This window comes from Stylophora pistillata, chromosome 1 (assembly GCF_964205215.1).
Source record: "Stylophora pistillata chromosome 1, jaStyPist1.2, whole genome shotgun sequence".
NCBI lineage: Eukaryota > Metazoa > Cnidaria > Anthozoa > Scleractinia > Pocilloporidae > Stylophora > Stylophora pistillata.
The window spans coordinates 45,725,493-45,741,020 of NC_142519.1; the positions used below are offsets into that span (position 1 = coordinate 45,725,493).

At 40.2% G+C, this 15,528-nt stretch overlaps 4 protein-coding genes across 5 annotated transcripts in view; 1 reads left to right on the forward strand and 3 right to left on the reverse strand.

Moving 5' to 3' along the window:
• Positions 1–46: 46 nt before the first annotated feature.
• LOC111341992 (charged multivesicular body protein 4b) lies at positions 47–1,043 on the reverse strand. The gene has a single exon (XM_022949037.2). It carries the CDS (start codon positions 970–972, stop codon positions 325–327), a length of 648 nt encoding a protein of 215 aa, XP_022804772.1. The 5' UTR covers positions 973–1,043; the 3' UTR covers positions 47–324.
• Positions 1,044–1,125: 82 nt separating this feature from the next.
• On the forward strand, positions 1,126–7,093 carry LOC111341997 (N-acylethanolamine-hydrolyzing acid amidase). Its single transcript, XM_022949041.2, has 3 exons — positions 1,126–1,626; positions 3,877–4,234; positions 5,677–7,093. Exons 1-3 carry the CDS (start codon positions 1,155–1,157, stop codon positions 5,906–5,908), a joined length of 1,062 nt encoding a protein of 353 aa, XP_022804776.1. The 5' UTR covers positions 1,126–1,154; the 3' UTR covers positions 5,909–7,093.
• A 3,227-nt stretch (positions 7,094–10,320) lies between these two features.
• Positions 10,321–11,730, reverse strand: LOC111341993 (adenosine receptor A2a). Its single transcript, XM_022949038.2, has one exon. It carries the CDS (start codon positions 11,385–11,387, stop codon positions 10,446–10,448), a length of 942 nt encoding a protein of 313 aa, XP_022804773.2. The 5' UTR covers positions 11,388–11,730; the 3' UTR covers positions 10,321–10,445.
• Positions 11,731–12,819: 1,089 nt separating this feature from the next.
• LOC111341979 (eukaryotic translation initiation factor 3 subunit A-like) overlaps positions 12,820–15,528 on the reverse strand; it is a 28,007-nt gene continuing 25,298 nt past the window's right edge. For both annotated transcript variants that reach the window (XM_088759233.1, XM_088759230.1), the window contains 4 exons: positions 14,727–14,957; positions 13,996–14,091; positions 13,204–13,875; positions 12,820–13,114 (listed from right to left, as the gene is read on the reverse strand). In XM_088759233.1, the coding sequence (XP_088615359.1) occupies positions 13,023–13,114; positions 13,204–13,875; positions 13,996–14,091; positions 14,727–14,957 (1,091 nt within the window). In that variant the 3' untranslated portion in view covers positions 12,820–13,022. The remainder of the gene's footprint in view (positions 13,115–13,203; positions 13,876–13,995; positions 14,092–14,726; positions 14,958–15,528) is intronic.

The following is a 15,528-nucleotide window of genomic DNA, read 5'->3' on the forward strand; positions in this document are numbered from 1 at the left end:
CTAGATTACCCTTGCTGTGTGTTCCATAAGATAGAGGAATGCCAGGTTCATATATTACAATTTTATTTTTTTCCTTTAGCAAACAACCCTTGCACTGTATCGTAATAATCTTTCAAAATAAATTTAACGCTTATTTTTTCCTTAGTGCATATAAATTTAAAGCTAGAACGGTCGTAAACACGTTTAAAGACGTTCATTGTTTTGCAGTTAAGGTATACTCTTAGCTGATACTGCACAAACTCCATTTTCGCATAGGAAGCCAACTTATGAAACATTACAATTAATATATAATGTGTTCCAAAAAGTTCTCTTAATTTTCAGTTTTTACATAGCCCAGGCCTCGAGATCTTTCAGGTCATCATCATCACGCATAGTTTTGTCTTTTGATGACGGATCTGCTGATGGAACGTTCGGTAATGCTGCGTTGGGACGTTCCATTCCAATAAGTTCCTTGTTGAGATTTTCTTGTTCTATGGCTTCCAGCTCGGCTTCGAGTTCTTCATCATCGAAGTCTTGATTCATACCAACACCACAGATTGCCTCCGAAATCTCTTTAGAAATTTCTGTCTGTTCCTGAATATCGTCCATAATGTCGTGAACGTCCTCCACATCGAGAACTTGATGAATGCTCTTCAGTGTTTTGGCAGCATAATTCATATTCTTCAAAACTTCGGTGTTCGTGTTAGCGTTTTCCAAGGCTTCACGTTGAAACTCTATGGTCGATAAAGTTCCATCGATCTGATTGAGCTGTTTTTCATAGCGCTTTCGCCTTTTCAAGGCTTGCAGTGCAATTCTCTTGTTCGTTTTGGCGTGCTTCTTCGCTGTTGAATTCTCCATGTCGATTTTTTTCTCCAAGAATTCTTGCTTTTTTTCCAACATTTCCTCGGTCTGTCTCAGTTTTTGGATTGCATCTTCAGTTGTTGGAATATTTTCTTTATTCTTACCTCCAAATATTCGCTGCAATACACTCATTATGGAAGCGAAAGACCAGAAGAAAATGCTGCTAATTTCACTGAAGCACAATCAACGGTTGCCTCTTTCAAATTTTGTTCTAAATAAAGAAATTGAGTAACGCGTCAATCAAATGTCACGGGGTCTAGTTCTTCTGACTGTCACGGTTATTCCTGAAACCGGAGGTTGACGTAGTGTTAAACATGGCGGCGCAGTCGCTGTATTTTGGCTGGCTCTTTGTGGTATTCTTTTGCTTCAAACACAATCAGTGTGAACCATTTCAAGCTCCAAGTTATACCATTGACCTCGATCTTGCTCCAGAAGAAAGATGGCTCAATATTACTCAGAAATACCTAAAGTTCACCCCGAAGATTTTAGCAGATATGCGAAAGAAAATTCCACCTTTTGTAATGCCGCTTGCAGAAAGGCTTGCTCCCGTCATTGCTGAACATTTCCCCGAGGAATACAGCAGAGAAATGATGGGAATATCAAAAGGACTAAACATAAGTCTTCCAGACACAATAATTCTCAACATTTTATACGACATAACAGCTTTTTGCACGAGTATTGTTGCACAAGGCAAGGATGGAAGCGTTTTTCACGGAAGAAACCTGGATTATGCCTTTTCAGATACACTGCGAGATATAACCTTCATATCCAACTTCAAAAGCAAAGGTAAATTATTAATAACGTTTCGGAAAAAAAGTTTACAATTCCTCTAGCCTGTGCCATGGAAGATGTGATTAAGAGAAAATTTAGGCTCATCCTCGGTGTAAAAACCTGTGAAACTCACAAGTGACGTAAAACAAAGACAACACAACATTATAAACAATAGCGTACAGCAAAACAGTACCTCATGAAACAAGGAAAACCTCGTCAGGTTTTTACACCAAGGATGACCCAAAATTTAAGATATTAATTACCCTGCGAGCAGAGCCTTTTTAACCCTTTTCCCTTGGAGGGTAAAAAAGAAGAAAAGACGAAGAAAAGAAGAAAAGGCTCTGCTCACAGGGTAGATATTTAGTAAATAAACCCCTTCAGGCGGCTGGTAGGTTGGCAGATAATGTCCGCGGTTGAGAGATTGTCTGAAAAATGAATATTTGGCCCAGAAGCAGAGCTTCGAGGGCAAATATGAAATTTTGAGGACAATCTCTCAGTCAAGGACATTATCAGCCGACACACCAGCAAGCCAGAACGGGGTTTATTTATTTTATAACCCTCCCATTAATTTTCGCATCACAATTAAACTGCATGTAAACACAGCAAAAAAGCCAGTGGTGATCTGATGGCGAATGCATGTGATTGACGCAAGCAAGCAAAAAAAAAAAAAAAAACAGTTTGGTTTCCTTCCATGTAAATAGGAGAATAGAAAAGTTGAAACTCTTGTGTTGACTATGTTTCTTCAGTTTTTCACGGAAAAAATTGGAGGACAAATATTGACGCGGATGGAGGTTATTGCATGTTAACTGTCCTGTGATTTTGCACCACGTGACGAAAAGTAGCCACTAAAATCACACCAAAATTAATTGGTGGGTTATAGTGAAAGATAATTAAGATTCATCTTCACTTTCCATCCACTGTTTGCAAAGCTCATTGGGAAATGCATATATGGTAGTAAGGTAGTAAATATGCAAGAAAGCTTCCTTTGAGTAACAGAGAAAGTCTTTACAGTTCAAAGATCATGTGTCCTATAGGTGCCACTTTATTGATTATGAAAGAAACTATGGTATGCTTGTATTGGCAAAGGAGTAAAACACCTAGTTGATGATCAGCTATGAAATGATTTAGGTAAACGAAGTGCTAGAGCAGAAGGGGAGTATGGGTGAGTTGAAGTGCAGTGGCAGTTTATCCACCTTAAACTTCCGTGAGTGACCAAGACAGAATTTCTCCTTACGATATCAATACAATATCAAGCAGACAAGTGATGAGAATAAAGAGGAATTCTCAGAACTAAAATCATAAGAATTGTATGGAAGTCGGAAAGGAGAATTACTAAGGAGATCTTGGGAGTGAAAGGGTTAATAAACTTCTAGTCTATATTCAACTGAGTGTATTGTAGATGGTTTTGGTTGATGTATTGGTCAGGGTATTGGCAAAGGGTGATTAAGCCCAAAAGTAATAAGTGAGGCATGAATTTTACAGAATAGCAGTGTAAGGTGTGGTTGAGTTTTCACTTTTAAAATTTTTGATGCGTGAAATACTGTTTAATTAAAGTACATGGGTACTGGGCTGACGAAATTTGTTGGGTTCTGCCATAAGTCTCTACCAAATTTTTCATTGTCAAATTTTCAATTTCTCAATCATGGGTGCACTGAAAGAACAGCAAGATATCTGTTGACCAGAAAATGTCATTCACATGGATGACTTGGATGTAGAGAATTAGCTTAAATGTAGATCTGGCAGCTATGATAGTTGTATTTATTTTTTAGTATTCTGAGTGCTGATTTGTCATGTAGTATCCCAGGGTAAAAATATTCCATTTTCACTCTTTGGTTGCTGTGTGGAAATTAAATACTTTGGTGGGCTTCTGCCTGAAAGACTTACATCTAAAAGCAAGATCAAATTTTCTCAAATGACATTATTTTTGTTTCAATGGTGGCTTCCAAGGTGAAACATCTTACTATTTCATGCCTAACAAAAATTTTTCCTGTTCCAAAGTGGGACGACAGCATCTTTGAAGACTGGTAGGGCTTGACAAAAATTGTAGGACAAAAAATCACCAGGTGCCAAAGCTGATGTTTCAAGTGTTAGCCCTTCGTCAAAGCAAATGATCGATGAAACTGAATTATCTTTTATTACTCCCCAACCGATGTAGGATGAAAGTTTCTTTAAAAACATACCTCTTTATTTCACTTGATTCCATCTCCTTAATACTTCTCTAATAATAATAACTGCATTTAAATTTGCATTCATTGGTCTTTTTAGGTAAGGTTGTGTACACTGGTGTAACATTTGCTGGCCAAGTTGGTCTTTTGACTGCACAGAGACCAAACAGCGTCACCATTAGTTTGGATGAGAGAGACCGAGGCCATATATGGGATAACGTCTTTGAAGCTATCTTTAATAAAAATGCAATACCTGTCACATTTCTGATTCGAGATGTGGTCAGCACAGAAGGAATAGACTTTACTCAAGCTGTGAAGAAGCTATCTGAAGTGTCCTTAATAGCTGATGGGTACTTGATTGTGGGAGGAGTTCAAGTCGGAGAAGGTGCCGTGGTAACACGAAACAGAGAAAGTACTGCTGACATCTGGAAGCTGAGTGAAGATGCCGCTAAGAAACCGTACGTATTTAACAAAAAGATTCCATATTGCTGTGCATCTGTTCAGTAACAGATCAATCACAGATGGTGTAAAAATGTGATTTGAATGAAAAACACAAGGTGCAGCCGAGTGTGTCACTGATTTTCCTTTACTACATTATAACATTAGTTGTGATCTATTTATAAACAAACTGATAGCAATATGGAATCTATTTATTTTATATAAATATATTAATTAAAAAGCAAAAAGTTGTTGCTAATTACATCATATGCATCTGTCCATTGCTTTAGCAAGTGTGGTGGCTCCTTTTTCAGACATACTGAGATTTTTTTTACTTACTGACCAACACATTTCAAAGATTGGAAACTAACAACATTTTATCTTCATTTTATTTCCTTTTACATTCTGGGCCCACTGTAATTGGCTGTGCTTTTGTGGTGTCCCTGCCATTTTTTTTAGTTTTTTTATCATTGATTGTCATTTTTTCTTTTTTGTTATTTATTGTGATTGTTGTTGTTTGGTGAAGTTAATAAAAAATAAGTATAAAATACATTGTTCATCCAATCAGAGACATGAACGATAGTTCTTCATGGGGTAAATCTCAATATGTATGAAGTAAAGCATCTTTATTGAGGCACTACTCGAGATTTTTTATTTCCATTTCTTTTTAAAAACTGCTTTTTCCAAGATTTGAGTTGCCAAACTTGAGGTGCAGCTTATTTGTGAGTGTGGCTTTAATGCCAGTGTTTATGGTATTTTGAAATCCCAGAAAAGTGAGAAAATAATAAATAATAACTATAATAAATAATAATAAATAATTTGGCAATGGACATTCCACTGGGTGGCTCTTCTTTGTCCACTGTTTCCAGATCGAATTGGAATTTGGAATGTTGGTTTTTGCGGAGGGAGGAAAACCGGAATACCCGGAGAAAAACCCTCAGAGCAAGGACGAGAACCAACAACAAACTCAACCCACATGTGACGCCAGGTCCGGGAATCGAACCCTGGCCACAGTGGTGGGAGGCGAGTGCTCTCACCACTGCGTCATCTCTGCTCCCCGTGTATGTGTAAATTATGAGATTTGAAGTTGCAGGAGTTATGTTACAGTGTTGCTTTGAGAAGAGGAAGTTACCTTTGTCTTATGAATTATGAACTCCCTTCTTATGGATAATTACACCATAGGAATAAATCTTTTACTTTTAATTAACCATTTAACCTCTAAGAGTGACCAGCATCTAATTTCTTCTCACAGTGGCACCCCTGAATCACACAATGAGGTCACGGGAATAAAGAAAATGATCACCAACTAAACATACTCTTGGTTGTTAAACAAATTCTCCTTGTCAGCGCGTTAAGAAATGTATAGAGAAAAGTGTAGAGAAGATGCACGCTGATACACTGATAGTAGGTTGTAAAGGGTTGAAATAAGAAACTGATTTTTCTGTGTTTGTTTGATATGCAGGTGGTACCTTGTAGAGACCAATTATGACCATTGGACCACACCCCCTCCATCAGATGATCGCCGCCACCCGGCTGAGAAAGCATTGCAAAAGTTGACTCAGGCAAAGCTCGCTCCAGATTCACTGTTCGGTGTGATGTCCATCCACCCTGTACTGAATAATAAGACGGTCTACACGACTATTATGCAAGCAAAAAAGGCTGATGTTTTCAACACTTGGATTCAGAAGCCGTAACACAATGATCCTGTGTTGTTTGGTGTACCTCTTATTTTCTTGGAGATAATTCGTGCGTAGTAGCAAATAAAAGGTATGCCACGTCGTGCACCTACCAGTAATAGTAGAAAAAGAGGAAGAAAACAAATTGCTAAAAAACGTAAATGGGAGACAAGTTAGATCTCATAAATTTAAAGAAAGATGATGCAATCTTTTTTGTTAACTTATATTAGACAAAAAAAAAGTGAAAGAAAAAAAACTGTTTCTCGAGTAACGAGGAAAGTAGCCTCCCCAATATGGATAACACAGTTTTAACAATAGCAAATTTCTTATCCAACTATTCCCCGTAGAGTACAAATAACGGCCAAGACGAGTACTAGTATCACGCGATATTTGTACTCCAGTGAACCCGTTAGACAGGTTTTCTCGCATCACGCAAGCAACGAATTGGATTGAAGTTACTAAAAATAATGGCGGATAATTTAAATCATTTTTCTGACGAAGGGGAGTCGGAATGGCTGGCGAATATTGATCCAAGTTTATTAGATAAATCGAAGGAAAAAAGCAGTTAGATGACAATGAAATGTCATAATTTATTGAAGAAAATAGAAACAGCGACACGAGACGCGCCAATTCCGTTCCGCTTCGCATACTTCTGTCACGCACTCCCCGTAAATGAATACCCGCGAAATTCGCCAGCACTGAAATAACAATTTGGCGCGTTGGATAATAAATAACTTATTAGACGTTTTGGTGTGTCGTATCGCTGAGTATTTTTACTCGTCATTTGTATTTTGACTTGCCCTACTGGCTCGTCAAAATACGACGCAACTCGTAAAAATACTCAGCGATACTACACAACAAAACATCTAGTAAGATATAGGTATTTTGTTTCAGTTTAGTGTAGAGATTTTTTATTATTTTTTACAAGCAAGGTTGAGTCTGCATAATAACTGACTAACATTGCTGGAAAGACAAGGAACTGCTAGATAATCAGTAACACAATGACTTAACAACTACATATGAGTCGTTATAAAGAGAGATTGTTAAATAGCTAGCAGCATAGTGACACAACTCATTGTGTTACTGGCTTCCTCAAATTTGATAATATATATGTTAAAATTCTTCCTCGTTAGTGATAGACTGCTAAAAAAGTTTTACATTTATACTATAGACCAATAAAACAACGAGATTTGTGATTATCAATCAGATTTATCATCACGGGTTTATTACGAATCAACTTAACGGCCTGCTTCCAGTTGGCTTGTTAGCTCAATTGGTAGAGCGCTGCACTAGTATCGCAGAGGTCAGTGGTTCGAATCCCGTACAGGCCTGATTTTTTCCTCTCTACTGCGAGGATCGTGCATCATACGTATCTACAACCGCAGTTCAAAATATATGAACTTCACATATTTATATACATACATACATATGTTAATTGACCACTCCCATGGGGGCTTTTCAGGGCCAATTCCCACCCAGCTACTACCCCAGGGGAGGACATCCATCACACAGTAATCTCGTGCGTGGGAAATTAACGTCTCCTGCCCCTAACCCTGCAGGAGACGGGACCTCCATTTATTCGTCCCTATCCGAGAAGACTAGAGTATCTAACCAATTTATTGATACAGAAAGGTAGCATATTCTTCTCGCTTGTTTTAAGACCTTGAGTGTTGGTCCGGCCGGGGCTCGAACCCTCGACCTCCCGAGCACAACAGTCCAGCGCTCTATCCATACAGCAAACTGGGAGGCCGCTGAATGAGTAGCTGGCCCCTTGAATGATTATGACGAGAAAATAATTCCCTGATAGGGCCATCTTGCCTTGTGCTGTCGCTGTTGATTTCCTCTCTGAAAAAATTAAGCTATCGCAACATATATAGGATGCTTTTTGCTTCATCCTTTTCCCCTCCTTATTTTGTTACTGCGTTTACGTCGTTAGTGAGTTTCAGGCTGGCCTTACGAGACAGAAAAAACTTCACACAGCACTTACAATTTTACACAAACCGTCTATTATCATCACAATAAATTTCCTATCATCCACCCTGGCTAAAGTTTGAATTGGATCGAATGAAAAACAAAAAACAAACAGACAAACTAAAAGGATGTCTCCTGAACATTTAACAGTCAGATCGTAACCTTGAGTCATCCTCGCACGTACCGGCCTCGAACCTTAATCATATTTTTAAAAGAAAGATAAGGTAAGCTCCAAACAAGGCAGACTGAAAACATTTGTATATTGCGACAATAGGGAACATCTGAGTCATAACTGATAACCCGTAAAATAAACTTAATACATCGAGATCAATAACTTTTTTTTTTAATATTCGTACTGGGAGTATGACTGACATAACAAGTCACCTGATAGCATACCTGGCATTGAGTGGTTGTATTAGCTCCCTGCCAGGGTAGTGTAAGTTAATCTTTTTTATAGTACTGTAGTCAAACCGTCACTATCAGATTGCTCCACACTGAAAATGAAACTCATCATGAGTCAAAAATCAGAAAACAGTTACTTCGCTGAAGGATAGTCACCCTCTTCTCGATCAAGCCCACGCCATGGTCGTCACGTCCGCGATCATCGCGAAAGAACTTACAACTCTCACAAGTGACTTGTGATTTCGAATCCTTTTCAAAACTTTATTTTTGAATTTTAAAAATTTGAGCTGCTTAATTCGAGGTGCGGCGGCTTATACACCAGTATATACGGCATTTTGAAATCCCACAAAAGTTAGGAAATATGTGCACATAATTAGGAGGTTAATGTGAAGATGACAGTCTACACGACTATCATGCAAGCATGCAAAAAATGCTGATCTATTCAACACTTGAATTCAGACACAATAACATAATGATCCTGTATTGCTTGTTGAGCCGCTCATTTTCTTGGAGATAATTCAAGCTCAAACTAAACCCTTAATTAACTCTTATGAGTGACCAAAGTAGAATTTCTCCTAAACAAAATCAACACAATTAATATCAATAGACAACTGAAGGAGAATAACGAAAATATAAATGAGGGGATTATTAGTTGATCCAATGCCATATTCTCCGAAGTAACATCATCAGAATTGTATGACAGACACAACCTCGTTCCCAGGGTCTTTTCTTTTGGCCAAACTCCATCCCCAAAAAGGCCCTGGGAACGAGGTTGTGACAAACAGTAAAAAATTATCTTATGACATGATGAGAGTGAAAGGGTTGGTAGCAAAGAAAACATGTGAGACATTTTGCACTTAATTGTAGAAAAAGAAGAAAAAGTGCTAAATTAAAGAACCTAAGTAAGAGACAAATAAGATGCAGTTTTCACAATAGCGTAATTAAGATGGTTTATATAGTGATGATTTAATAATAAATATTACATCGCAGTCAAAGGACTGAATTGCATAATATTTTACAATGATATGCTATGTTATAAGAAATACATACAGTAATATAATAAATAATTACAATTGCATCAGAAACAATAAAAAGATAAAATATCACTAAGATCGAGTAATGCTAGGCAAGCTTGATCAATGGAATGTTCACACAGAGTTGTTTGCAAGCTGGCACATGCTCGGGATGAAGGACCGCTGAAAACGCTTGGTGCGCACGCCAGGGAGGCCGTACTTTCTAATTCTCCTTAAGTTATGATGGTTTACATGATTAGTAGGAAATAAGTGAGATAGTTTGTGGTCATTAGAGATTGCATCAAATAGTTTATAACACTGACTGTTCCTCGCGCCGAGACTGCAATGTGTCTAAATTATAGTTACTCAAGCATAGACTGTAAGGACAATTCGGTAAGATGATACTTAACGCCCTTTTCTGTACTCGTTCGATATCATTACTTAAATACTCGGGCAATGCATGGCGAAAAACGGGCGAACAATATTCCAGGACAGGTCTAATAACAGTGCAGTAAAAGTTGATTATATCACTAGGGTCCACTCCCTCTCTCCTGAAGAGAACCCGAAGATCAATATAATCTCTTATTTGCTTTCTTGATAGCCTCATATACTGACATGATCATTCCACGTAAGATCATTAGAGAAAGTCACACCTAAGATCTTGGCGACTGACATTACTGGAAAGTCAAAGAACTGATAGATAGCCAGTGGGACATGGAAAACATAACGAGTCACTTAGTGTACTCCCGTGCCCCGTTTCCCTTTCCCCGTTCCTGATTATAGTATAATCCAAAGCGAATATAACCTAACTAGACGCTTTTGCATGAGGTTTATATGGGGCTATCAGTCACTTAGATCGATTCTTTTTTGACCATAATGAGGATTATTTTGAGAATTAATTACCGCCGTACCTTTAATACCCGTATTTCTCTTTTTGCCAATTATCTACCAATTCGTAAAGGTATCCCAAGCACAACCAGTTGTCTTCGCTTTAAGTGTTTTTTTTTTTTTTTGGATACAACTGAATAATTTACATATATTGACTTATATTTACAATTCATTTTATTTACAAATACATCGGGCACCGGCTAACAGAAGTCTGCCCTGCAGGCTACAGGCGCGCGCTCCCAACAAAACTACCATATCAAAATAGTCTCTGATTAAAGAATCTAGACATAGGTAGGTGAAAATTTTCTGGAACGATATCTTAAGAATACATGGCGATACTTGGGCAATCTCCATGCATATACAAAGGGGTTCATGGCAGAATTAAGGAAAAGAAATCGCGAAAACACCACCTCCAACTGTCTAAAAAGTAATGATCGTTTACAAGATTCGCAAAACTGCATCAGATGTAGCGCAACGAATTCAGGCAGAACTGTCACGTAGAATAACGCCAACACAATCAGAATTGTCACGACCATGTTCTTTTCGCGGTCCAGGGCTTGTTTGCTTCTCATCGAGGACGTGATTCCAGCGTCTTTTAGTTCGCGTTTTCTTTTGCCGAAAGCGAGGAAAACTTTACAGTACATGATCGTCAATAGTATGGCGGGGAGCGAAGCGTGGGTGTGAGCATACACGATCTTGAATATTTCTTCAGGAACATTTGTCAGCGGTAGAAAAAACACGGTCACAGCAACTAACCAAATCAAAGCGATGCAATACCTAACTTTTTCCTTTGTCATGGTTGATCGGTATTTAAGGGGATGCATTACAGCAATATAGCGATCGCAGGACAGCGCTATGATGGATCCACTACTAACAAACAATGACAATCCAAGACCCAAACGGATTATAAGATCTAGCAACACGGGAACGTCCAAACCTTGATATCGATAGACATCCTTTACCCCCACAAGGTTACCAGCGATCAATCCAACCGCAAGATCAGAAACGCACAAGTTTGCGATCAACAGCGACGGGGGCGTTTCAAGTAGGCGACGACTGTCACGAAATATTGTCCACAATAGTGCTGCATTCGCCATTGTAGTAACTGCGGAGAGACCGAAATCCACCACAGCAAGAACGAGATGAAATGTAGGGCTGATCATCGTCAGTGGATCATCTGTTGTTTGAGCGGAATTTCTCGGTGAAGAAAATGTATGCTCCATTACTGCCAGTCACAGTTCAGAGTGCTACCTGTACTCCTGTCACGACCGATTTAAGGGCAAGTAGAAACAGTTTTCATCGAAAACTAAGACAAGCTGTTTTTATGTACCTTCTGGACAGTATATGCCTTCTTCAGTTCAGTAAACTATCCACTGTTCAGCGAGTGTGTGGTACTGGGACAATTAATTGAATGAATGGTCTATGCTCACGTTTTTGTTAAGATGCGATGCGCTTCTTCGAAATAAAGGAAGTGCGTTAGTATGACGTCACGAAAATTTGGGGTCAGGGATTGTTTCAAACCAGGGATTCTGAACAATTGTTTGAGCGAAGTTTGATTGCATGACAAAGAAAACGTCTTGTTTGTTAAATTCAAGTTTACTTAATTCTCTTGTGTTTTCCTATGAAATTCTAGCATCTTCAGCCCACATATTAATTCCCAACTTCTTCCGGTTAAATACTTAGAAAACCCTTCACCGAGTGTCACCCCGAAAAAGGAGCATATTATCTTTCGGAAATTGTAAACACAGCAGTACTTGAACATTTTTTAAAATTCAACTAAAAATAGGCGAGATGAGCATTTTAAAATATCTTTCATACACCGCTTTTGACCGTTCGGGCGCGTCCCAGTTGACTGCAGTTTCCATTTCCGCTGTATTCTTTGATCCAGTCAATCCCTCCTGGAGAGGAAGTGTGCGCTCATTTCCGCGAAGCAACCTAGCAACCAGGCAACACGTCAGCTCAGCTCAGAGGTCAAAAATCAAAAGGTACATTTCCTGTGTGTAATTCAACGACTTCGTCTCTGTGTCAAGCTCATTTTTATCGACCAGTTGGTCCAATCATCATTCAAAAGAACCATAAATATTTACTGTAACAAAAGTGACAAGCGGATATTGAAGGTTTTAATTTGTTTAGTCATCAATCACACACGTGGATTGGGTTTGGACTGTCTCGGTTTCCCTTACGTCACCGTTGTAGTAGTGCTTTTGTGCAGTCCTCATTCTTTAGTACAAAATTTCACAGTTTGTAACTATACGCGACATTTATTTACATAATTCCAAGTTCCCATCAGGAAAATACTCGGAAGTTCACTTCTATAAAAAGAAAACCACTCATGTGATCTACTAAAATCAGACAAACAATTTGACCGGTGTCTCGTGCAATATCTGAGATAAAATCAAGTTCATAGCCTCGAAATGAGAAGCTGATACCTTGAAAGATTATGATGGGCAAATATTTCCCTGATCGATGTGATAGGGCCATCTTGCCTCGCGATGTCGCTGTTGATTACTTTGAAAAAAAAGAAAAATTAAACTATCGCAACATTCACAGGATGCTTTTTGCTTTGCCTTCTCCCCTCCTCATTTTGTTACTGCTCTTATGTCGTTAGTGAGTTTCAGACTAGTCTTACGAGACAGAAAAAACTCCACACACCACTTGCAGTTTACACCCATCGTTTATTGTCATCATAATTAATTTTCTATCATCTACCCTGGCTGAAGTTTGAACTGAATTAAATGAAAAAACAAAAACAAAAAACAAAAAAAAGACAGACAACTGAGAACATATTCACTTAGGCGCCAAACCAAAGGTGGCATTGAGTGGTTTTCATAACTCCCTGCCGGGGTACTGCAAGTTGATCATTTGTACTGCACTGTAGTCCAACCCTCACCATCAGATTGCTCCGCAGGTGGTCTTTCACGACCGCGACGAGAGGCAGACCAGGATTTACCTGACAATGAAACACATCAAAAATCAGATAAAAAAGTTACTTCCCATCTTTTGTCTATCAACAACTTCTTGAAAGTTATCGTAACAAACCTTCTGAGCGTGCAGGCGGTGGGTCTCGTCTCCACTGATCACGACCTGCATCATCCCCTCCTCTTCTCCACGCATCACGATCACGGTCACGGTCATCTGGGCGCTCGTTCCTCCAACCAGAACGTTCACGATCATCACGATCTCCTCTAGAGCGATCTCCTTCACGGTCACCTCGGTAACGATCATCCCGATCCCGATCTCGATCTCCGCGATCTCGATCTCCGCGATCTCGATCTCCGCGATCTCGATCTCCGCGATCTCGATCTCCGCGATCACGGTCACCGCGCCAAGAATCCCCGGAAGGACGGTCACGCTCTTCACGATCACGTCCACGCCAAGCCATGGATCTGTCGTCGCGTCCACGATCATCACGCCCACGATCATCACGACCACGCTCGATACGCCATCGATCCTCACGTCCACGGTCCTCGCGTCCACGGTCCTCGCGTCCACGGTCCTCGCGTCCACGGTCCTCGCGTCCACGGTCCTCGCGTCCACGGTCCTCACGTCCACGATCGTCACGCCATCGGTCGTCACGTCCGCGATCATCACGAAAGCTGGGTGGTGGACGGTCGCGGTCATCACTGTCACGCCACCCACCACCGGGGGGTGGACGATCACGGTCATCTCTCCTCCAGGGACCACGATCGTCCATTCTACCACGATCCATATCTAAATGTGGGAATTTTAAAATATCAGCCCAATTGAAACTCGTCTGAATTCAGAAAGCAACTGCAACAAGAGTAGGCGGCCACAATACTCAAGACACTCGACCATTGCAAGATCTCTAACCTCTTCGTGGACCATCTCTTTCTCCAGACCTCCTCCAGGACGACCCCTCATCACGAGGGCCTTCTCTGTCACGATCATCTCGTCTCCAGCCTCCTCCTAACACAGTAATTGATGCGAACATATTTAAATTTAATCAAACGAAGATCTTCCTTAGTTCAACTCTGAGTTTGATGAGCATTTCCTTACAGCTCCGTTAATCAAAAATCCTGAGTGCTTTAGTAGCGATAGTTTTAAAGTGTCCCCCCCCCCCGCCATTACATCCCTCCCTTTTGTACTATTAGCTGATCCATCCACTCATCTAATGTGGACGAGTGCCTGGAGTAGGGGCTCATGGCTGGGTCGTAGGCTTTTCCAGCTTTTAGAGCAGTACCCATATATGACGGTTGGATGACCAAAATTGGACGCCTTGGATACCCCAGGCACCTTCAATTGCGGGAAGCATCAGTCAACATAACGAAAAAATCAACAATACCACCAACAACAAAAAAGAAAGAGAGAAAAGGGTGAAAACATTTATAGAGAGTAAAATCAAAAGTGAAGTGTTTACCGAGAAAACGATAATCTTCAATACTTTGCAACAAGTACAATAGAAGACGTTTAAAAGGCCAATACGATATCGCTTGTGACCTCTCTGTAAACGACGACCGTCAATTTATCATTTATAAGCTTCCCAAATGCATCTAGAGTTGAGCACAGGACTACACGACTCAAAATTACGATCTACAAATTACCTGAACTTCCATCTCGGAAACGGTCATCGCGGAAACGATCATCACGGCGATCATCGCGATAACGATCATCACGGCCATCACCACCACGACGCCATCCACCTGTAGATTCACGGTCCTGTTCACGCTCTTCCTGGTCACGACTTGGGGGTGGCGGTTCTCGTTCCTCACGGCGCCTTCCAACATCAGGTGGTGGCCTCTCCCGTTCATCGCGTCTCCACGACCCACCCTCCTCTGTAAGCAAGGGCAACAAGACTAAGCGCAAGTATTACATTCCGACACCAACACCGTCTGGCCCAAATGGTTTGGTGGTGACCCCGCGTGAAAGATCCTTTTTTACTGCGTCGCTCCGAAGATCTCGAAATAAATTCTCCTAACTGTCTAGTACAGGTCTCTTAAGATCCTAGTCCTGAGAATTTGTCATTCAGACAAGAACCTTTGGTCGATATTTTTCTTCATTCTCAATACCTCATCTCTTGAGAACGTATATCAACATCACAGGGGAAAAAACTACTTTTAAGTCAAAAGGTTAATTTCTGCGAGTTAAACCCGTGTGTGTGATTATCCAAAATAAAAGTAATAACTATAAACTTGTCCTTTCGATTAGAGGAGCGTTATGAAATGGTCAAAATGGTGCAACGAACTTTTACAGATGATTATCCTTTTAAAAAGGAGGCAGGAGCTTAAATGATGGGAAGTTTTACGGAACGATTGGAGGGGGAGGTGGAGGGAGGAACGAAAAATTTGGGAGAACACCAGCAAGGAATATCACGCTAGCAGAACGCACCGAACACTACGTTGGTTT

Bases quoted from the DNA above. Each gene is read 5' to 3' on its own strand.
- LOC111341992 (XM_022949037.2), bottom strand. From the start codon at position 972: ATGAGTGTATTGCAGCGAATATTTGGAGGTAAGAATAAAGAAAATATT.
- LOC111341997 (XM_022949041.2), top strand. From the start codon at position 1,155: ATGGCGGCGCAGTCGCTGTATTTTGGCTGGCTCTTTGTGGTATTCTTT. The intron at 1,627-3,876 runs GTAAATTATTAA...TGGTCTTTTTAG, and splicing joins ATCCAACTTCAAAAGCAAAG to GTAAGGTTGTGTACACTGGT. The intron at 4,235-5,676 runs GTACGTATTTAA...TTTGATATGCAG, and splicing joins GAAGATGCCGCTAAGAAACC to GTGGTACCTTGTAGAGACCA.
- LOC111341993 (XM_022949038.2), bottom strand. From the start codon at position 11,387: ATGGAGCATACATTTTCTTCACCGAGAAATTCCGCTCAAACAACAGAT.